The sequence below is a fragment of the Microplitis mediator genome, chromosome 8 (assembly GCF_029852145.1).
Source record: "Microplitis mediator isolate UGA2020A chromosome 8, iyMicMedi2.1, whole genome shotgun sequence".
NCBI lineage: Eukaryota > Metazoa > Arthropoda > Insecta > Hymenoptera > Braconidae > Microplitis > Microplitis mediator.
In genome coordinates, this window is record NC_079976.1 from 6060657 (window position 1) to 6085666 (window position 25010).

Below are 25010 nucleotides of genomic sequence, written 5' to 3' on the forward strand. Positions count from 1 at the left end.
AGTCGCGCGTGTGCACTGAGTATAAAAAAAGCAATTGTGCGCTTGCGCAATAATCAAAAAGTATAATAGGCTAGTGGTTACTAAACTAAACATAAACTAGCGAATCATCTGAACGAAATAACGGAATTCTCAAGGTTAAGTTCTCTGATTGGTTGTCTAATTTACCAACAGTCAAATCACATGACAGCTGATTGCGAAAGTTCACCTCCGAGATTCCATCTTACAAAATATGTAATTCATTATTTTGTTCGCTCTCATTCACATTTTCGTGTTCTCATCACCTTCATCCTTCACCAACAAGATAATTAGTTTTTTTTTTGTAAAATATATAGAAAAATAATAATTAAGTGTTTTCGTTTGTTTAATAAGTGACTTAATAATTAAAATACAACCGTCTTTTTATAAATCGTAATAATGAAGATCTGGACAATTGAACATACATTCAAGTAAATATATTTTATTATTTAACTCGCACTTATAACCTCATTCATTTATTAGTTCAATTTAGTTTTTTTTTATTCATTTAAATTGATATAACATTCATAGAATTATGAATTCAAATTCATTTTATTGTTTGTTTAATAAATTGAGTCGAGTGACGCATTAAAAAAAAAAAAATACAATACAGAACAATGAACTAATAAGTAATGACAATAAGTGTGAGTAAAGTATGTTAACTATTTAATCAATTGATTAATTAATTAATTGTTTGTTTTTTTTTAGTCACCCGTGGGAAACAGTCGTGGCAGCGGCGTTAAAAAAATATCCTAACCCATTGAATGAAGCTGTACTTGGTACTGATATTATTGATAGAAAAATAATTAATGGTACACTTTATACACACAGACTTGTTGTCAGTGAATTTAAATTTCCCAGAACAGCACAAGCGGTAAGTTTTTATATGATTCTGAAGTTAGCCGACGTCTAATAATTTTTGGACTTTTTTTTTAGACGGTAAATTATAAAAAAAAAAATATTTAAAAAAATTGCACTTGTAGTCTTTTAAATTTTCTATATGTGCATATTTTTAATTTTTTTTTTCTTCAAATTTAATTGTTGAAAAAAAAAAAAAAATTTTTAATTGTCTGCTAACTTCAGGATCGTAGTTTTTATTATTTTATTTTATTCTGTACTGTTATTTAAGACTAGCAAGCTGTCAAAGTAAACTCTGATTAAGAATTCACATTTTGAATAATTTGAACTGATGTAACTCTGGATAATTTTGAATCATTCCAGATTGTCTGAATTATTTTGCTTCCGAGCATAAGTTTCTTATTGATTCATTTTATGAATGTATGTAGCAGACATCAGACAAATTTAAAATTGTAAATAAATAGAGGAAATAATTTAACAAATAATATTTATAAAATACGCACTTATCAATTTCAAATTTTTTAAATGCGTATTTTTTTTTAAATTTAATTTTATTACTTATTTATTCTATTTAATAATAGTTTTAAATTTGCCTGATGTCTGCTACAGTCACACTCATATTATATGATATTAAAGTTAGCGAACATCTGACAATTTTTAAAACTTTTGAAATAATAAATTGAAATGATTATAAAATAGAAATGAAAAAATTCATGTTTACACAATTCAAAATTCAGTACATAAATTTTTTTTAATTTAATTTTATTAATTATTTAATTTTTGTATATGTAATTAAAAAATTTTCATAAATTAAAAGCCCCTATTCCCGCTCTGTACCATTAGTCGCTCACTTTTAGTGTTCAAGGCGTTTTTTTTATAATTTTTATAAAAAAAAATTACAACTAAAAGTATTATTATTGATAAATAATTATTTGTGAATCTAAATATATTAAAATATGATGTATCAAATTATTTTATAATAGATTATAAGTTTAAATTAAATGACTGTTTTCAAAATCGCGCTCAGCCGGGCATTTTTTACTTAACGTTCATTCGTTAGATTAAATTTAGGATACGTCGAATTTTTTAAGAATTGTTATAACTATATCTTATTAAATACATTTTTTAAATTCATGAAATTTTATATTATGAATGAATAAAGTATAATTTATAAATTATTTTCCAAATCAATAAACTTATCAAAGTTTAATTGATATTGTCTTTGAGCGGCTATAGGGCCATGTGTTGATCGAGTAATGGTACATCACAATTTTTAGTGAGCGACTATGGGTACACACAAGGACCTTATTTAAAAAAATAATATCAATTAATTATCATCCTTATTCTTCAAACTTAAATTTTATTCTAATACTCGAAACTTCAGAAAATAACTAAAAAAAAAAAATGGTTTTTCATTTTATTCATTAATTTATATTGAGTGATTTAATCTCACTCAAATGAAAAGTAAGCGGGTATAGGAGCTTTTACCTTATGTCTGCAATATTTTCACTCGTATTCATTTTATATCATATTGAATTAAAAAATAAGTAAATATTATTTTATGATTTGAAATTATTTAAAATGATTCGAATTCGCGAACCATTTTTAATTGAATTAAATGATAAAATAACATCGCAATTTTTATTTCCTCCGACAATTTAAAATTATTTTAAATGATTTGAACTCTCGAATGATGTTAAATTAAATTTAACAAGAAAATAATATTGCAAGTTCTGGTTTATAAACTACAGTATGAAATAATTTTGATTTTTTAAAATAATTTCAAGTTACGAGCCTTTTCTACAATAAGAGTCTTGAAATAATTTTTTTTGAATTCTTTCTGTATTACAAGACTATTTGTAGCAAGATCTTTTAAATTATATATGACCTTTGGTCTCATTCAAATTATTAATCGTGTGTCTGTTCGTCATCAGTGCATATTCAATCATATTCGGACTTTAATATTCATTTGTGAATCTTATCCTCACTTACAATCTTACTGATAACGAATAATTATTCCATGAAATTGTAATATTTCCGTTTAAATATTCCGATCATTGACTGAAACAATCGTCGTTTTTTTTTTACATTAATTCAAAATTTTTATTAATTAAATTCTGATTTTCTGATGTTGATTTTTTTTTTTTTATTCTTAGTATACTGTACATTAATTTATAGAGCCACAAGTATCTTTTAATTGTCAACTTTTATTTAATATAATTCGCATATAATTAGAGTCCATTACGCAGATAAATAATTTAATTTAATTTCTTTTTTTTTTTTAACATTTACATCTTAAGTATTTTCGCGCAGCAGTCGAATAAGTTATAAACTTTTGCAAGTTTTGTAAAGTTTATATTTTTTTATAAAAAAAGTTTTTGAGCAAAAAGAGCGTAAGCTGTTTGAATTAATTAGACGTTAACAAAAAATGAAAAATAATTATTATTATTGTTATTTTTATTATATTTTTTTTTCATAATTAAATTTTAGATGCGCGCTTAACCCCTGGCAGGTAATAAGCGTAATATTCTCTCCCCTAAAATTTTATAACGAAGCTAAAAAAAAAATCACTTTTTACAAAGGCTGAAGTTGTCGACAAGTTGTCTTCAACTTGATCGCAATTAATTAACACCGACTTTTTGACCAGAAGACGTCTTGCTTCCTTACCGACTAAAATTTTCGTATATTCTCTGATAGTGATCCAGATAACCACAGCTTCTATGCAACTACACTGATAGCCAAGTTGGCGGCAACCTGGCGACAATCTACTGCCACAACCTGTTTTCAACTTGGCCGCAAAAGTTGGCACTTCCATAAGTTGACGGTAATTTTCCGAGAAACGTGTAGACAACTTTCAGCTCGTGTAACTGTTGACTACAAGATGCTCAGAAACTTGACGACAGATTGTTGCCAAGTTTATGAGCAACATGTAGCCAACGTGTGGTCAACAGTTACACAAGCTGAAAATTGTCTATAACTTGTCGTCAAGTTGGTGGCAACTCATGTACACCAACTTTTTGATCAGAAACTCTGGCTATCAGGGTAAGTCACGGAGAAACAGTTTCAGTCAATCTGCCGTCAACTAGGGGGTAACATTTTCCTATCTCACTATTGGTTACAAGTGGGCTTCAACTTTCTAAGAAAGTTGGCGACAATCAGAAGCCGCAAAATAAAGGCAACTTGATAAAGAAAGTTTTCGTCAAGTTGTTGGCAACTTTTTACTCACCCAACTATTGCATTCAACTTGGCAACAAGTATCAAGCTTACGTCAACTTGCGGACTAAATAGCTATTTGGGTAGACTTTGTTAAAAAAATTGGTTTCAATCAGTAGCGATCTAGTTAATGACAACTTGTTGACAATTTCAGCCTTTGCAACTGTTGACTACAAGTTGCTGTCAATTTCCCGAGAAAGTTGAAAGCAACTTCCTGTCAACTTATGAGATGTTAACTTTCTCAGAAAGTTGGCGTCCAGTTGACGTCAATTTGTGGGAATGCCAATTTTTGCGTACAAGTTGCGGCAGTAGATTGTTGCCAACTTTCCTCCATTTTAGCTATCAGAATCTTGTTAACAATTTTTAGTCCTCTCTCGAACTAAATCACTGGTCACGCGTGGGTTCGAATCCCAGTAGAGCCGAAAGAATTTTCACATATTAAGTGTGAAGTCTTTTGGTCCTGAGATTCTTCTCATCGCCGACCTTTGGATTTGATCTGGTTTAAAGTTAATTTGATTCAGTTTAAAAAAATTGAAAATTAAATTTTAAATTTGAATCCGACTGTCGGCCGGATATAGGATTATTCGAGGCATAATAATATATATAATGGCAGCTAAATTTTTTTATGAATCGCCAGTTTTAAGTTTTTATTAATTATAATTAAACCGAAAATATTTGGATAGTGACTTTCAAAAAGGTTCTTCAATTTAAAAATTCAAGTGTAATAGAAAATAAAATAGATCAATCGGTTGTGTATTTTTCAAGTCATTGCATTTGCCAACATCCATACGTACAGACAGACATTACAGGTTTTTTTTTTACCATTGTTTTCAAAACAAGTGACTTTAAATTGTGTTCGTTTTGTTCACTAATAAATTACCTTTTAAATGGTACGAATTTTGTTCTAGTTGACAATATTCGAATAAGTGTAGACATGATTTTTCTATGAGTGAATCAGCTGGGTCCGATTAAGCGTTAGCAGATCACAGCTCATTGCTTCGCAATTATGTTATGCAATACATAAGTTAGTTAATATGTAAATTAAATATTTAATGTAATCAATATCTGCATATTAATTAATTTTATTTTATATAAATTCAAAATTAGATATGATCGAACAAATTTGAAATAATTAACTGTCAAATTATCGTTCGTCCGCTTCAGCAATTACAGTGCGTATATATTATCAAAATAATTAAAAGCATGTATGTAGATAGATAGGTATAAATGATGATTCAAATAATTTATATGTACTCCATGTTCCAGTTTATACAGTTTATTTGATTGGTTTCTGTAATCACTAATTCATTATTAATTATCATAAGTACTGGAAGAGAATATTCAGTATGAAGTAATACCCAATAATTCAAATCATAAAATATTTGTTGTAACATTTACGCAATTTCCGCTTTACTCTATCCCTTATTTATTTAAATTATTGATGATTTCATACAAAATGGGAATAAGTCCATTAAAAAGCTTTTAGCCAGTTTTATTTATTGAAGATTATTTTTATTTCTTCATTTAACTTTTTAAACTAAAAAACATAAAGGGTAAAATTTGTAAATATCAGCGTTGCATTCGTTTAAATTTTTATAATAATATTTAAATAAAAATTTATCTACAAATTGAAAACAAACATATACGATATTATAATTTTCTTTGATGCAAATCAAATATATTTATCTTCCATGTTTAATGTAAAATTCACTCGTATTTGACATATATATACATACAAATATTTTTTTTAATAAATAAAATGTTTTTTTCCTTGCGAATTAATACCGCGACCTGCTGGACTCGATCCTGGTTCTTTCGGGTTCAAAGTCTGAGCTACTGACCCATGCGCCATCATATTATTTTTTAATTAATTTGTTTTACAGACAAAAAGTTTTATCATAAGTTTTAATTGACTTCCCGTTAATTAGTTAAATTTAAATTTGATTAATTATTAAATATGTACGGAAGAATTATTCTCATTTGAAATGCTATAGTTTAATAGTAGAGTCGGACCATGTTGGCCGACTGACCATTGCATTTTCAACGAGAATAATTTCTCCGTTTATATTTTATTCATACATACATTATTTTATATTTTATTGTTCAGTAGGTACTAATAATATTATACTTATTAATTAATTGAAATGGTTTCTACAATAACGCGCGAAAAATTAAAAATTTTAAATATTTAAAATTAATTAACCCAAAATAATTATATTTAGCCCTCCATAACTTTTATATTAATTTATATTATAATTAATAATTTTGATATATTAATATTGCAAAAAACATTATTAATCATGGAAGCTGGCAATAATTTTATTCGTGATTATTTGCAGATTGTGGTTCGTAATAACTAATAACTCGGTGCACAGTAATGCAAATTCATTAATTAAAGTACATGCCAGCATTATTATTAATATTAGTATGCATATTACCACACATCACATTCATTATTCAATACAACTTATTATTATTTAATATTATAATTTGAAAGAAAAAAAAATTAAAAAATAATTAATAATTACTAATCTTTAATTGCACAAAATTTACTTATCGTAAATTTTTATTTTTATTTTACAGATACTTGGACATGTAAAAACTCATTATGCTAGTGAAAAAAGTGAAGTTAATCCTGCAACTAGAGAAATGGTTCTTCGGACGCGAAATGTAAGTACTTATTATAGATTAATAATAATTTAATATCCGGCCGATACTGAAGTTGGTGAAAATTTCCGTTTCTGGGGTAAAAATAATTATTATATAACGATAAGATTTATTAATTAATGAATCAGGAAATTAGTAACTGAAGATTTAAATAATTTTAGCACCATCTGTTGTTAAATATTCGTAATATAACGAATTCATATTAATAGGCCAGGAAGCATGTTTAAATATATGATGAAGATAACAATGGAAATTTATTAAATATTCTATTAATAATTTCGTTTCCGGTAATGTGTTTCGGGCCTTTAATTTTTAATCGAAAATAGTTGATTTTTGTAATAGGGTTATACTTTCCCCCACCTCTTTTTCACTCAATAATTACTAAAAAAAGGATATTTTTCATGAGCACAAAAGTTTTTGTAGATGATTTTTGGCGACAGAGCCAGGCAAGCCGCCATTTTGTTACTAATACACGTGTACATATACTAACAATATATTAACTAATTGGCTGATTAATTAACGGACGCATGTAATTTCCAAGTTTAATATTGTTAATTCACCAGCTAAAAATCTTTAACGAATCACAAATTCATTAGACACAGAACAATATTAGGTTCGATCTGGTTGGACCCTCACGCTACCGTCCATCGTACGGTTTTACATAAAATTAATATAATTAGTATTTAATTTTCAATTCAAGTTCTTGATAGATGATAATTTTTTTTTTTTTTTTTTAATAATTAAAGCGAGCCTGGCCCCTTTAAAGTTACAAGAACGTTCGAAAACACAATCCCACTGAGCTTAAGAAAACACAGTCCACAGATTACAACACACCAAATCAAATTCATTTTTTTTAAACCGATCTAATTCAAATGTCGGCATCGGGACGAATCTCAGGTCCGAAAGACCTCACACTTTAGGCGTGAAAAATTCTTTCGGCTTCCACTGGGATTCGAACCCACCCCTGGCCAATATCACGTTCGAGAGGTCTAAGTCGTACGCCTGATAGATAGTAAATTAACTGATCTAAGACTGACGCCATCTATGTGCACAAATTACGACTAATCACTGTCTACACGGCCTCATCGTCAACTTCTATGTACTGTACTTAAGAAAGTGTAATAGGTGATTTTCAAATGAACCGTTTTCATAGATATAGACCCAAATCATTAAATAAAATATTTAATTCGATGCCTAAAATTATTTATCGAATGAAATGCTACTCGTTCGAAAATTTCAGTTAATATCTGAGAACGGCTTATTTTAAATTTCCATTTGCTAATGTAAGTGCAACAAGGACCTTTTCGTTTGTTCACATGTGTGTGAGAAAGAGAATAGATGGCATATCCTCTTAATTGTATTTATTATGAACCACATTTTGACGTTTCTTCAGAGTAATTGGTGAGGGTGACTTTCGGTCGTAAAACCAACGGATTCATATTAATAGGCCAGGAAGCATGTTTAAATATATGATGAAGATAACAGTGGAAATTTATTAAATATTCTATAAATAATTTTGTTTCCGGTAATATGTTTCGGGTTTTGAATTTTTAATCGAAAATGGTTGATTTTTGTATCCTTGGATGTGAAAAATTAATATTCTACTGTGAATAGCATGGGTAATTTTGGTTACGAGAATCTGCTGGTTCTGATTAAAAACTATTGTTGCGGAATCTACAATGGCTTGTGATACATTTGCCAACGGCTATAAAACGGACATCTTAATAGACGTGTTACGTTGCTTTTACTGAATGTGCTATTGTAATAGAGTCGGCTATCGAGTACAGATCAATTGAACGAACCAATTTGCCGAAATGTGTTACAAATTGATTATTTTTTTATATTGAGATCAATTCGACTATGATTAAATGTTACATATTCAAATATATGTATATGGTAACATCATTATGATCATTATATATGTTATATGTAGTCCCAGATGGCCAGGGTTGCTCAGCAAAAGTTTGCCGCCCGCGTTCGATATCAGCTGTAGATTTCGGTTAAGCTTAATTCCAAGTTGCTGAGCAACTAGCAGATTTCCCTTCGATTTGACAGCAAATAGACGTGAACTTTTATTGTTCAGTTTTTTGAGTACAATATGAGTGCAACATTCCATGCTAATTGACAGAAAATTTACCGTAGATCTTGCTCTTTAAAATTTGCTGGCCCTTTGTCGTTCGATGCTGGCCGTTGATTTCGGGAAAGATGAAGGCTGAAAAAACCTATTGGATCTAGATTTTTTAAATGCTTCACGTCGGCGCTAGTATGTCAGCCGAAAATTGTAGGCCACCCCCAACTATCCCTTAAGCGGTCAAATTACATGAATTTTTTCCATTTTCGTTGCGCGAAAAACGTTCCTATCTCCAAGTACAGATTTCTAAGTTGATGTCAACTTGCAGAAAAAGTGGCTATTGGAGGTGCTTTCTTTTTTAAATTTTCTTTGTCAAGATTTAACTTACCCTCACATAAAAAATAAATTGGCCTTTCATTTATCAGCATTACTTGATAAAATGAATATGAAAGTTACCGCAAGATAAACTAAAAAATATATGAAATCCCCTCAATATTCAAACGCCGCTTGAAGAATTTCAATCACTAAAATTCCTGTAACCACAATTTTTTTTGTTCTAAAAATAATTAGGAGAATAATTAATCAAAAGGCGTCTAATGAGTATCTCAGCATTATCAAACAGAAAGTAAGTTCTATATTCACAAATGCTAACATTGAGATGCATACTTTTTTTTTTTTCGTTTTTCAATCTTTATGAGGATAAAAACGAATTCTCACTTCGCTCTAAAATTATGATGAGCACTAAGTAAATTTATTGGCTTCCTAGTTTTCCCATAGTAATTAAATTTTTTTCTTTGAGAATAACTTATTTATTTTTTTTTTCAACATCTTTTGAACTCACTGGGGATAACGATCATCTTTCTCTTTTACTTGTTCTCTCCCCTTTTTTTTTATCTATTTTATAATTATCATTCCGACCTTATGTCCCTTCTGGCGCCTTTACACTTAGTATTCCGTAGAGCTAATCCAACTCACTCTCTAGAAAATTTCTCGCGAACTCAACGTTACCCAACCGGGATTCCCCGGAGACTTTAATTGCCATAGTGGGCGCCACTATCGTTTGGTTTCCTAAACGAGGAGAAACGGACATCCACACTACCACTAAAGACTCTCTACTGAACTGCACAAACATGCTTTTTGAACATTCAAAATTGCACAGCTCGAGCGCGAAAGCGCTGAGTGTGCTCTACTGTCGAAAAGCCGAGATAGTCTGATGCACTCATATTAAATTGGTTCTGTTATTTATTTGGCGTAATGAATGCATCAGAGTTATGCATTCATAAAAACTAGAAATTCTAATTAATATGATGAATATACTTTTAGATTGATTCACTTCAATATATATGCAGAAAAACGTGGTTTAAAGTTTGTTTACAGTCACGTTCGCTGGTCTGTGCGTCTGTTTATTACCAGCATCGTGTTCGTCAAACACAATTCATAAACTCAAACATTTGTTTGTAAGTTTCCATTTATCCTTAAGACGATCCCTTTCAAAATTAGTTAACTAAATCCTTATTATTCGAAAGTTATTATTAAAAGTCAATGAATTTTCTGAGACTTTTCTGTAAATTTATCGCCCATATTTTTTTTCTCTTTTTTTAATCCATGTGCATTTAGATACATTTTAATCTCTCTTAAATATTTTTGGTTATACTTTTTGGACACTCAAGTCGACGAACAGTTCTGTCCTTATTACACTTACGCAGTAAATGAAAATTTTGTCCTGTTTCTCTCTTAAAAAAATTAACATATTTTAAAAATGAGAAAATCTTGGACAACAATTACTATATACCCTTTCCCCTCAAGGCAACATTTTTATTTTAAAGTTGAGGTGTGAAAGTTTGAATTTTTTTGTATTATTAAATATCATTTTTATGCAAAGTCAAAATTTTGAATTAAAGGAGTGGATACAAGTTCTAATAAAAAATTAGCTTTCGACTTCAATAATATAAAAAATTCATACATACAGATTTATCATTTTATAAATTACTTTTAATTGAATGTTTATATTTCATTTGATTTCCTTTTTACTATCAAGGTATTCGGTAAATTTTTTTTCTTTTCATGTTGCGGTAATATTTCCAATAATTATATAGATTTTAAAAAATTGCTTCAATGCACCAGCTATTGACATACTCTACTTCACGTGGTACTAGTTATTGATGTACTTCAAGCGATATTGACCTCTTTAAATCTATTGATAATATACAAAATTTGGAAAATTAATATTATAAATTTTCCATTACTACGAACAAACGAAATTATATTTAACGCTTTACTTATAAATATTATTATTAAAAATACTAATCACTTTTCAGTGAATTCTCAAATTAAGGTATCCACACTTTTAGTCATTCTAAGTATGAATTCGATTGAAAACGAACATTATATAAAATTATGCAAAAATTTCGTTAGGACAATATTTGTATCGAACCAAGTAATTTACAGTATTCTTAAAAACCTGTTTTTCTTGTTACGCTCGAGCTATATCTTGATCGGGATTTTTTGCATGAATTTAAATGAAATAATCAATTTTAATAATTCCCTAAATCAATTACTTGCCTTCAGTTTATAGTCTTTTATAAAAAAAAATTTTTTAAAAATACTGTATTTAAAAAAAAAAATTAAATTCATAAATATAATATTGATATACATTTGAAATACTTTGAATAACAAGTAATTGATACAACTACGAACTAAACATTAGGAATGTGCGGCTAACTCAAACTTACAAATTATATGTGTCGAAGTTGAAACGGAATATTCTGAATTTGAATGTACCTGAAGATCGGAACGTTTTTCACGAAATGAAAATGAAAAGTAAAAAAATCACTGGATCTAGATTTTCGAAATGATTCGCATTCGCGCTAGTATGACCGCGGAAAATTGCAAGCCGACCCCAACTACCCCTTAAGTAGTCAAATAACATCAATTTTTCATTTTCGTTGCGCGAAAAACGTTCCGATCTTCAGGTACATGAATTTAATCGAATAATGTGAAAATTAATGAATAATTCAATCAGTTCGAATTAATCAAAAACTTACAAATAATTCAAAAATTTATGAATAATTCGAAAATTGACGAACATTTTGAATACTCCGTTAGTTTTTGAATTATTCGATTCGAACACTATTTGCACATCCCTACGAAATATATATTAAAATACGACATAATAGTGTCGGTAATTGGGTCTATTCATTAACTATACAAATATACAAAAAAAATTTCTGTTTTCATACAAACTAACAGTTTTAATAATATTTGTGTATAGAGCACATATTTTATAAAATTCATACATTTATGAGAAAATTTAATAATTAATAAGTGAATTACGATTAAATTGAACATTTACCGGAAAACCTAAAAAGCTTTTCCATACACTATTGTCGAACATTCCGCAACCACAAAGTCCTTCTCAATAAATGGGGTAGAGAACTACGTCAAGTGGAAATTGGAGCGTAGTGAATTGGTGGCGAGTACCAAAGTGGGTAATACTAGCTCGAATATCGTTAAATGGCGAACATCATTGAACAATGTGGTTAAGACATAGTTTACTAACTCCACTTTTCATTCACTCTCTCCCTCTCTTTGTTTCTCTCTCCTCAATTTCACGTTAATTAAATCCCAATTATTTTTCATTTCCCCACAGAAGAAAAAAAAATATTAAATACTTAAAGTAAGAAAAAAAAAATCAATTGCTTTCTTCTTTTGTAGTTAATTATAAATTTATAAAATAATATTATTAATATATGTTAACGAGAAAACTCATTACAAGTTTTTATTATTTTTCTGTTTTTATGAAAATTAAAATTTTTAATATAAAGAAAATTTTAAATAACTGAGTTTAAATTCATTTAAACTTTTTTAACGGATTAATTAAATCAGAACTAATTTTTTTTTATTATCATTCTTCAGTTTTTTTTTTTTTTTTTTTTATATTAAATATGCGACAGATTCTCAAACGTCATGGTAGTTTATATATATATATATATATATATATATATATATATATATATATGTATGACGACACAAGAGTAAATGAAAAGCAAACGCCTGAAATGGGAGCGTTAGTAGTACTCGAGGGATTGGCAAACACATTGAGTTTGACGTGCAACGAAGAGAAAAATTTCAATTAACCGATGAGTAGGGGCTGTGTCTATTGCAGCTGCACAAAACATTAAACAGCAAATATATACGGCTAAAGAAAATATATAATAAAAACAAATAAATAAAAAGGTATCGGATATAAATTTCAAGTGTGAGGAATACAAAATTTTTGCATAATTTCGTACTAAATTGATGCAACACTATGCAGATATATGGAAATAATAAATCTTTGGTTTGTTGACCAATAAAACACTAAATTTTTTTTTAGTTATTTTTTGGTTACTATAAACAACACGGGTTTCATATTTCAAGAATGCATTACATGCCCGCAGGCGTCGTTTATGTCATTGTCTATTGATGTTGTGAACGCAGTATGCTTCTGATAATTGAACGTCGGTTTAATGCCAGTTAATTGGGAGATGAGTAATTACTTCATTCCAGTATAATAGAATATGTACATATATATACGAATTTATTTACCAACATTCAGAGAACAGGATAAATAACTGAAAATTTTGATAAATGGCCCAACGATTAACACTCTATCATATTTTATTTTATTTGAATTGATCGGCTTAGTGAGAAATGGAAAGAAGATAAATTTTCGGGATTATATTCGGAAAATATTAATTTGGTTTATTTATAATTTTATACGGTTTTTGACAGAGGGGTAAAAATAATTAGTCATTAAATTAAAATTTTCAATGACTATTATTTTTTGGTTGCAGTGTACAGTTTCTGTAGAAACTTTTTACACTTTTCTTTCTTGTTTATTTGTCTACTTTTCTTATCATCTGCTTTTCACATGAAAGAGGGGAAAGAGCTTGCCTTTCGATTAAATCTGCCTTCTAAATCCTAAATCTTGGTACCTCCTTTCGCGGCTATATCCGAATTGCCCTATACTGTATCACATTTGTTGAGGACTGATAGAAAAATTACAGAAAACCCTCATTGGTACAGTTGGTTCTACTAATGCGCCTTCCCACGAGTGGATGAACTTCACCTTGTATTGATTTGCTTTAAAAAATCATGGTGTTTAAAAAGCTCGAAGATTAGAGAATTACTTATTGATGGATGAGGGCAAGTTTGTGACTGTGACATGTCTGAAATCTTAGTGTTTATAAATGGAGGAAAGCCTTTTTATTGAGGAGAAGTTGCGTCTCACCATTCATCTCGAAGCAGCTTGATCACCAGTTCAGGATATTGGTACCACGGGGGGTCTTTTGAAGCCCACTTCGACCAGAGTCTCTTCATTTCCTGAGATGGTTGTAGTGTTTGGCCCAAGAGAGGTATGGACTCGTAGTGGCTGTTGGTTCGGCACCCACACGCAAAAGTATCTTTGATCTGATCATCGATCCTAGGGTAAGCTAATATGAGCTTATGCTCAATATTTCGCTATCATTATATTATGGTGGATGATAGGGGTGTTACAAAGCGCGTGTCTGCCCAAAAGGGCGAGGAAACAGCTTCCCGTAAAACGGAGGTGGATTTCGGTCCCGTTACATTAATTAATTACTAATGTCTTCCGCTCATCGGTAGGCTTGAACTCAATTCTCTTGAGCGAAAGTTTTTCATTTTACCTCCAGTCCACAAGTCGGTTAACTTTCAATAAGTGTTTGATTTTTCATTTTAATTAGAACAATTTCTATTAGAAAATAAAAAAGTAAAAAATAGATCGATCATACAGGAACTTCAACGCTTTCGCGCTTGAGGTGTGCAATTTTTATTATATTCATTTTCTATTTAGAGAATGTTATAAAAAAAGCTCTGTATTGACAAATTATTTAAACCGTTGTTATGCCCTAAACATATCGATTTACAGGTTGTATTTTTCAAAATTAACTACCTGACCTAAATAAGTTAATTAAACTTCATTGATAATCTATTATCTTCATTATTTAAATGGACCTTTTATTATAGTAATATTGCTTATTCAAAAGTCTTCATCGCGCAACCTGATAAATTTATCTTTTACATATTTAACTCTTCTCTTGTCGCTTATCTTAAATTTAACCGTTTAAATTTATTATGCTATTAAAAACTTCTTAATCATATCTGAATTCATACAAGGTTTTTCTCAATATTACAATAATTATAAAAGACTCAAATTATTATTCTCATTGTTTTATTCTTAAATTATTTTTAAACGAAAAGTCACGGCTTAATTTTCAAAAATGTATATGTTAGAGATAATAAATTGTTTGTTAAGAAAAAATAATTTTTTTAGATTGTTTATTTGAAAATGCCGATCATCTAGTATTTGAAAAAAAAAAAAAAGTAATTTTAAAAATTTTAAAACTCAGTTAGAATGTAATTACAATTATATCAAGTTCAAAAAAAACTGTGTACACGGAAAGAAAGTTATGGAAACGGTTCCCATAATTCTATAAAATTTTTTCCTATACCAACATAAGAACCATTCCTATACCAACATAAGAACCATTCCTATACCAACACTATCCTATAACTATAGGAACCATTCCTATAACGATAGGAATCATACCTATCACTGAAAAAAAAGTTTAAGTCCTATTGGTATACTCTTTTTTAATGAATTGGTATTGCGGATATAATATAAAAAGTTTAAGTATTATCGCAATACTCTGTTTAAGTGAGTGAGTTATATTTTCCGTACGATACTATAGCAAGTCCAGAGAGTATAGTAAGAAATGTAAGACTCAGCGCTTATGTCGCATCTTTTTTCCCCGTGTTTATATTATACCTTTAACCTGCTTTAACCTATACATCGTTCTTAAGAGCATTCAAAAGATTAATTACATAATTGGAATTAAAAATAATCATTTATGGATTCCTTTCTGATTCTGATTCTGATAAATCATTTATAATTGTACGATCTAACCATTATTAAAATTATTATTTCATCTTTAAATATTTTAAAAACTAATTATATGGGTATTAATATACATTGTCACATCTAGGGTTAATACTCTCTGACTTATATTACAATTATAATTATTATTAATTATTTATTAATTTTTAAATAAATTTCATTTTTAAATAAATATAGCAATATTTATTTCCATAACCTTTCTTTTCTAATTCTGTCAATTTATGAGTGTAAGGATTTGAGTGTAGTGCTTATATGAGTTTTGCGGTGGCGCTAAAACTCGGTTTAAGCGTATGACTTAAACGAGTTTAAGTCATACGCTTAAAAATATTGCGTTGAGACTTATATTTGGTATAAGTATATTCGCAATACCAAGTATTGCGATATAACTTAAATTTATAAGTGTGGGGCTTATACTTTTTTTTCAGTGTATAATGTTATGGGTAGCATTCCCATAATTATAGAAACAGTTCCTATAATTATGGGAATGCTACCCATAACATTATAGGAATGGTTCCTATAGTTATAAGAATGGTTCCTATAATTTATAGGAATTGTTCCCATAGGAATAGTTCCCATACCATTATGGCAATAGTTTCTATAATAGTATGGGTACTATGCCTATACCATTATGGGAATTATTTCCCTAATGCATAGCAAAAGTTCCCATAATTTTTTTTCCGTGTAATAACTCAGCATAAATTTCTAATAATTAGCTAAAACATGTTTTCATAATGAACTTTTCAACAATTTTATTACTTGGAAAAAAAACATACTATTATTTTTAAATTTTTTATTACTACAAATCACACATAATTCATACCTGGCGTAATATTATTAAAAAAACATTTTATACGATCATAAATTTTTTTTTTATTTTATTTTCATTTCACCACCAAATTTCATTACTCGTAACTTCGGCCTCTTTTTTTTTGCTCCCAGTAGAATAGAGGAGATGAGTTCTACTATTTTTCATTAAGCCGGACTATACCAGTCGGCTATATATTTCAATTGGAAAAAATTAAAAAAAAAAAAACCGGATAAAACGCGAGTACAAAAAAATTCCAACAAAATTTTTTTTTTTGTGGAATTCTTTTGTCATATTTTTTTTTTTTTTAATTTTTATATTCTATTTTGCCACACAAAAGTATCAAGTGCATATCCCGTGTTCAATCGCGCATTCTATGCTCAGTGTATGCAATTCGTTGTTTTTATGATTTAGAGAACCGGATGTATAATAATTCAGTTCCGAGGGAATACAGTGGATTTAACGGACTTTCCATCAGCTGAATCCTGAGGGAATCATTTCGAGTAAACAGAATCTCTCATATGTACATATATATCTACTCGACAATTCTCTCATATTTTAAGTAACGTAACAAAAAAAATTACGATTGAATTCCGAGTTAATCTTTTTCCACATAAATTATTATTTTTTTCACAAAATAATTATTTTGATTTAGTTCTTTATCAATTTCAATCAACAAAAATAATTGATCAAAATTAAAAAAAAATATTGACAATAAAAAAAGTGGATGTATCTGAATATCGGAACGTTTTTTGCGCAACAAAAATGAAAAAAAATCATGTAATTTGACTGCTTCAGAGGTGGCCTGCATATTTTGGCTGACACACTCGCGCCCATGCGAAACATTTCAAAAATCTAGATCCAATAAATTTTTAACTTTTCATATTTTTTTTTCTCTTCGTTCGGTGAAAAAAGTTCCGATCCTCAGGTACATAAGACTGGCGCAAAATAAGACGTCATTTTTTAAAAACAAAAATTAATTTTTCTTAAAAACTGTTGTCGTATTTTGCTCCACTTACCCCTAAATTGACCGTGTCATATTCTGAAATTTTACGCAACTATTAAGAAATATTTATCATCGTCTTTGACTAATATTTTATACTCCGCGTTATCTTATTTCCTCTATATCATTATGATAGTCACATAATTCAAATAAAATATAAACATAGATCAATTTTTCCACCATAATATTTTAACATCCTCCCCATTTATTTATACCATTTTACCATATACATATTTCTATCCAGCACGTCTTGTCCAACTCTATAAAATACTAAAAGATATTTTTCTCTTGGGATGAAAATCTCGTGTACTAGCAAAACGATCCTCTGGTTCTCTAGAGCACTATGCGAGTAGTATAGCAAACCGGACTCGTGGGCTTATGTAGAATACATCGGATGTATATATACATATATATACAAAACACAACACACAACATCCTACAGACTACACTAGTTGACCGCGAAAGGCTACTATAATATCCTATCCTGGTGTACGCAGCTAAAATATCACTATCCCTGTTCCCTTATGCTGCCAACCAACACATGACCCACGGGATTCGTTCAATTTTAGATTAAGCCAGAGCATGAGGAAAAGGATGCTAACGTTGTTGCCGTTGTTGCTGTTCTTGTTACTTTAGTTTGGTAATGTTGTTCACTTGTTTCACTTTGTATAGTTAATACAGTTGTTCAAAAGATGGTTACAACACCGAATATCATATACTTTTTGCATAAAAGATCTTGCCAAGAGTATCTACCATCCCAGCTCACGTGTCTCGTTTAGTTATACGACCATGCCACTGAAAATACTAAGGAAGACTATAGTCTAGTTATATCTGGTATTTTCTGTATCTACTCCTGTCTTAGTGGGCTTCCTTGTCTCGCTGAGCACGATTCTACAGCTGAAAATATTTTATGATAAACATTTAGTGTTACTGACCCCCTACCCACATGTCTACTTGTTTTTTAATAGCTTATGGTTTTTTATATTGATGAAAATAAAGCGTTAATTATTTTTACTGCATACATCGGAAAGAAAATTTTTTGGTCCAAGAAATATTTTGCACCATGAATTGAAGACAGAAATTTTTTTAGGACAAGAAAAAAATTCTTGACGCAAGAATTTGTTTCTTGCTTCAGAAAATTTTTATATTTATAATGTTAATAATTTTTTTGCGCCAAGAAATTCTTTTTGTTTTTCTGTGCATGTATTGTTATTTAGTGTAAGGATGTTGGATCATTTTGATGAAGGAAATGATTTTGAAACTACCGTAGAATAGAATTTACTGAATCGTAGGATTTAGATAAATTGTACGATCCGGTGGTGGTGTACGTGCACGTCATACTAACGTTGAAGGGTGACGGGTAATTTTTTTTAATGCACTGAACGTCTAAATTGTGGGTTATTATTTTTAGCCAGCGTGTATCTTCAATAAACTAGACTGAGATAAAACAAGCTAGTAAAAAAATTCCCTTTTTTTTTTATAAAACTCCCCTATGAGCTTTCAAGTTAATTGTGATTTTTGAAATTCCAAACAATTGGACGTCATTAATTATTTTTTTTTTTTTAAGTCATTGCTAATAGACGGAAAAAAAACGCAGCAAATATATCACATTGACTTTTCAGCAAACAATTTTAAAAACGCTTTAGGCTAAAATATTTCAATTATTTTCGCTAATTTAGTTTTTCATTGTTGGAATATTTTCGCCGACTATATTTCGACTGTACGCCTTTAAAACTCAATATTTTTTAAAACCGCATATACGATATTTTTTTTGGTTATTTTATTTTTCTATTTCTATTATCAGATTGCTGGAAAATAAAAAAAAAATAATAATAATTTATCTGATACACGTTTCGACAAATTGGATAGGTCAACTGATGTGTACTGGGTAGCCAACCCTATCAGGATAGCGTGCTCAGTATAAGCAATGTAACACGTCGATTAAGATGCCCGTTTGATAGCCGTTGGCAAATGTGTCACGCGCCGTATCCTAGTAGATACACTGCAACAATAGTTACAAATTAGAACCACTAGTGTCTTACAACCATCAGCAAACAATTTATGCTGCAATGTTAACTCAATAGCTAATTTATAATTCCCTAAAATAACTTCTTTCAATTGTTAGCATACAAAATTTACATGAGAAACTATTCTTCTTTGAAATGGTATGACGCCATAGTGAAGCCGGACTGTGTTGACCACCTGACGGAAATTGAAATAAACACAAGCAAAAATTACTATGGCCATAGAAAAACCGACAATGGTTACACTGTAAAAAATTTTTGGTATGAAAAAAATAGTGTTCTGATCGATTTCAAGAGCTTGACATTAGAATAAAAATAACTGGAAAACAATGCTGAATTTTGAAAAACTTTATCACAGATAATTTGTCAGAAATAAAATTACCTACAAAAAAGGTCTTATGACATTTTGTGACAAGTCCGATAGTTTCGCCGGAAAAGTAAAACGATCTCAAAATTTAATATAAATTTGACTTCAAGCTCAAATAACTTTTGAACAAATAGATTTATCAAAAAATGATAAGAGGCTTTTTTTGTAGAGCCTTCAATTCCCTATGAAACAATGTATATAGATTTTTCCTGTAACGCATCATTAGCTAGCTATAAAATTCAGAAGATGCCAAAAAAATTTTCTCCAAGTTATTCTTATGGAAAATAGAATTTCTCACAGTGTACAGTTATTTGGAATGAAATTCTTGTCAATTTTACTGTAGCCATAGTGATTTTAGCATGTATTTATTTCAATTTCCGTCAGATGGCCAACGTGGTTCGGATTTACTCTGACGCCATAGCATTTCAAACAAGAACAATCTCTCCGTGTACCATTTAATGACCTCCCTATTAATTGAATGCCACAATAAAATTTTTGATAATTGGTTATTGAAAATATGAGAATTACCCATTCATATATTACGATTGCTAAACCAATATATGAATTAGCAAAAATAATTGGAGTTCGATGGTGAACAATAAAAGTCTGCAGAATGATAACAATAGTGCAGTACTTTATTGCCAATATTATGTTGAAATGCTTGGCACGTTATATACTTTTGTGTGGTATACAATACCATGGGTGCTAATTTTCTCGTGAGACCTACTGCAATCTCTCGACTCAACACTATACTATATCTCTGTCCTTCTTTCTCTATGTCTATATATATTTCTCCCATTTCAATTGTTTCTCGTTCTCCTGCTCCAGCACTAGTTGTAACCGTTGTTCTCTCCGACTTACGCTTATATTAATGCCTCTGTTACACCTGCTTCAGAACATTGTATTTCATATAAGTCCTTGCAGTTTATGAACACGTTGTTACAGGTTTTGCAGTATACAATGAACCCGTCTGTTCAATAGAAATTTTGATTAATTAAATTTATAGTTAATGCTTATTTAATTCAGTAGTATTATATATATATAGTCTTCAATGAATATTTTAGTAATTTGTAAATACACTGTAAAAATGGCCCCCGAAAACTTAACACGGCCGTGTATTGTGAAATAATGGTGCAAAAATTCCTCAAAGTAAATTATCCATCCTAGTAATTTTAACACCGTGTAACCGACTTTTTTTACACCATTTCGTGTTACTCGTTATAATTTTGATTAATGAGCCATAATTGATCATTGGTGTACCTGAAAATCGTAACGTTTTTCCCGAAACCAAAATGAAAGAACAAAATGAAAAGTAAAAAATCTACTGGATCTAGATTTCTGAAACGTTTTGCATAGACGTTGGTCTGTCAGCTAAAAATTGCAGCCACCCCCAATTACCTTAAGCTGTCAAATTACATAAATTTTTTTCATATTCGTTACGAAAAACATTCCGATCTTCAGGTAAATGATCATTGAACATTTTTAAGTACTTAATCAATAACTATATTGATTTTGTTTAGATATTAAACAGTATTTTGAACATTTTAATATTTTTAGAATTATTTTTCTTAACGCAAAATTATTATAAATTACACATTTACACGATATACGGTGTAATTTTCACACCATAAATTTTACACTGAGTCATATACACCACACTGAGTCGGAAAATTTTTCAAGTGTAAGTTTCTTTGAAGAATCAAACTATTAGAAGAAATTATAGAAACAAAATACAATTCTGCGGATCGAATTTGATCGATTTTGGCTCTGAGGCAACAATGGCTCGATTTTTCGTAATTAATTATTGTTTTTTATTTAATTTCAACCCTTTCAGAATTACATTTGTTTATTGTAACCCGGGAAAAAAATAATTGTGGTATACGTTGATCTACAGTAGATCTACGAAGATCAGATTTATCCTAAAATTAAATCTTCGTTACTTCTAGCAGATCTATGGAGAGATCTTTAGAGATCACCACAGATGAGCTTAATTTTCTTCTGTTAACCACTTTTTACGATTACTTCTTTCTGTTTTCTGATAGTGATTAAAAAATTCTTCAACTTTTATAGCATATTAAACTTTTATGGATTTATCTTTAAAAAAACTTTTTAATAAGAAGCCATAGCTTAATTTCTTTAAATCTATCTTAGAACTTATAGAACAAGCTTTACAATATGCTGTTAAAAAGTTTTTACTATGTTTATTTAAAATTTTATGATGTTACAAAAGTGCATGTATAATTATTTTAAAATCGGTACCAAGTCGGAAGTCCCGTAACTTTGAACATATTGTAGAATGTAAGTTTCCTCATGGGAACATCGGAGCTGAAAAGTTAATAAACACAAACGCTTCAGCAAATAATAACTATTCCTATCAAACAATAATTTGTATTGAAGACTTACAATTCACCGGAAAAAATCAAATTTTTTGTTTTTCTAATAGCTGCTACACCTATGATACAAATTCAGGGAATTACATAGAAGTGGGGCTACCTACATTTTTTGCGATAAAAAAAAAGTATTTGAGATACGCACTTCGTTTTAATGCCATTTTTTTCAGCTTTTTGGTGGATTTATTAATATTTATTGATATTTGGTCGAATAATTGAGTTACCTATTTTTTTTTCTCTTTTATATAAAAAATTCATAGTTTTTTTATTTTTTCAAGTATTTTTATATCAAAACTATTTTATGGATAAACGAAGTACGCATCTCGAATACTTTTTTTTTTATCTCCGAGAAGGTTAGCAGCCCCACTTCTATAAAATTATCTAAATTCAAGAATGTTAAAACTAAAATGATGATTAATAACAATGAACCATTCAGTAGAAATAGACCAGCCAATATAGAACAATTATGATATTACGAATACGATAATTATTGAATTAATACTAGAGTTATTTTATGAATTATCGATATACGCGTATAATATGTAAATAGTCAAAGATGCGTGACAGTTAGTAAACTAACGTCAATAACTGATGCAGTAACTAATTTCGGCGCGATGTAATTAACCGAAATGATTAATATAAATTTGAAATAAACAGTTATTTTATTTTAGCATTTAGTTGTTTAATGACTAAGGTAAAAGACCCATTACCGACTCACTTTTTATTGGAATGAAATTAAACTGCTCTAACTACTGCTATAAATTGTTAAATGAAATTGAAAATCAATTTTTTGTTAGAGTTCTTTTTTCTAGTTTTAAATGTTGGAATAAAATTTTAATTTCAAGAATAATGTTGATAATTAATTGTTATTAATTTTTTGAATAAGGTGATATAGCGTATGCATAGTCACTCTCTAAAAGTTATGATGTGCCATTACTCGATCAACACATGGCCCTATACTCGCTCAAAGACAATATCAATTGAACTATGAGAAGTATATTGATTCGGATAATAATTTATAAAATTTGTTACTTTATATTATAATTAATTTTCAAATTATTTCCAGTTTTAGAAATCGTTCAAATTTTGATCTTTTACATCAAAACTAAAAATAATGAACAACGTTTAAAAATTGAACTTGGAGACTACTATAATATATATACAAGGTGTCCCAAAAGTACTGCACATGACTTGAGGTAGAGGCTGCGATTTCGAGACGAAAATCTCTCTAGCGTTTTTTAATCAGATACACGGGTAATTAGTTATTAGTTGAGAAAAGTAGCGAATCAGAAGCGCGCTCTAGTGAGAGGTAAAGAACACAGACGCACAGGGCAGTGGTTATCTCCACTCTACTTTTCTTAAAGTGCGCTTCTGATTGGTTATTGTTTTTTTTAATAACTAATGACTTGTACATTGAATTGAAAAATGCTAAGAGAGTTTTTGTCTCAGAATCACACCTTCTATCTACGCCTTAATTTATGTGCGTTACATGGAACACGCTGTGCAACTTTACTACAAAATTTTTATCGGAATTTTTATTTCCATTATTTTAGGATGGTCATAAAGTAAAATCGTGTTTAAAAATTTATTCTATTCATTCATTTATTAAACAACTGTATATTTCAGTGTTCTTTTAGACATAACCTATTTTATATCACTTATTCTGTCTCATGTATTTTTAACACATTTTCTGTCATATATATTTTTGAGGTATAAAACAAGGATTTAAAATAAATTGTATGTCATGAGATGTTACATGTCGAAATTCATGCAATTAAATAATAATATCAAGTTATATTTAATAATATTTTCATAGCGATGCTTCACAAATTTTTATTGATATTTCTATAATAATATGAGTGTATGTGTACTATTGATTTAATGCCACAGTATAGTTTATTACAATATGTTACAGTTGTCTTTTAGTAACTACATAGATGTCGGCGAAACGTTACGTTACATTCCCCACCCCCAAGACAAAAATAAAACACTTCTCAAACAAGAAGCCATTGTTACTGTCCAAGGAGCACCTCTTGCTTCATACATGGAAGATCTTTTAACCAAAAGAATTTCTTTTAATGCTGGAATGGTAAAAAAAAAAACAATATGATTTCAACTATTAATTTATTTATGTTCCTGTTATAGTAATAAAAGACAACTCTGTTTTTTTCTCTTTCTTCGCTGGGTTTATTTTAGGGACGACAAGCTGTTGAATGGGTGATCAAGCTAGACACGGAAATGAAGGATCTAGCCAACACGGCAGTTAAGTCAACAGATGAATTGCTGTCGCAAACACGCCGTCAGATAGATGACATAACGATTAAAACAAAACGTGGAATGGATGATCTTCAGCATGCAGCTAAAAAGTCATTAGATGAAATTCAAACTTTTACGGCGCCACCGTCGCCCCAATCTATGCCTAAATTATAGCTAAGATTGCGTACTAGTTTCAATTTATTCAATTAAATGCGATTTGATTTTTTATTTTTATCATTTCATTCAATAATTGAGTTATCAAATTATTTATTGTCTATATAAAAAACAAAATTTAATTAATAAAAAATCAAACGTATTAGAAATAATGATAATTAATTATTCTTTCTTTAGAAATATATCGAGAAAATTTATAATTAAGATTG

The 25010-nt window shown here is 29.4% G+C and overlaps 1 protein-coding gene across 1 annotated transcript; it reads left to right on the forward strand.

Moving 5' to 3' along the window:
• The first annotated feature begins 243 nt into the window (after nucleotides 1-243).
• LOC130673228 (protein slowmo) lies at nucleotides 244-24874 on the forward strand. The gene is made up of 5 exons (XM_057478183.1): nucleotides 244-446; nucleotides 724-889; nucleotides 6670-6756; nucleotides 24287-24460; nucleotides 24568-24874. The coding sequence occupies exons 1-5, from the start codon at nucleotides 415-417 to the stop codon at nucleotides 24799-24801; spliced, it is 693 nt and encodes a 230-aa protein (XP_057334166.1). The 5' UTR covers nucleotides 244-414; the 3' UTR covers nucleotides 24802-24874.
• The last annotated feature ends 136 nt before the right edge of the window (nucleotides 24875-25010 follow it).

Excerpts from the sequence above, each read along its gene's own strand:
- LOC130673228 (XM_057478183.1), top strand. The coding sequence starts at position 415 with ATGAAGATCTGGACAATTGAACATACATTCAA. Across the intron at positions 447-723 it reads ACAATTGAACATACATTCAA|TCACCCGTGGGAAACAGTCG; the intron begins GTAAATATATTT and ends GTTTTTTTTTAG. Across the intron at positions 6,757-24,286 it reads TGGTTCTTCGGACGCGAAAT|TTGTCTTTTAGTAACTACAT; the intron begins GTAAGTACTTAT and ends AATATGTTACAG.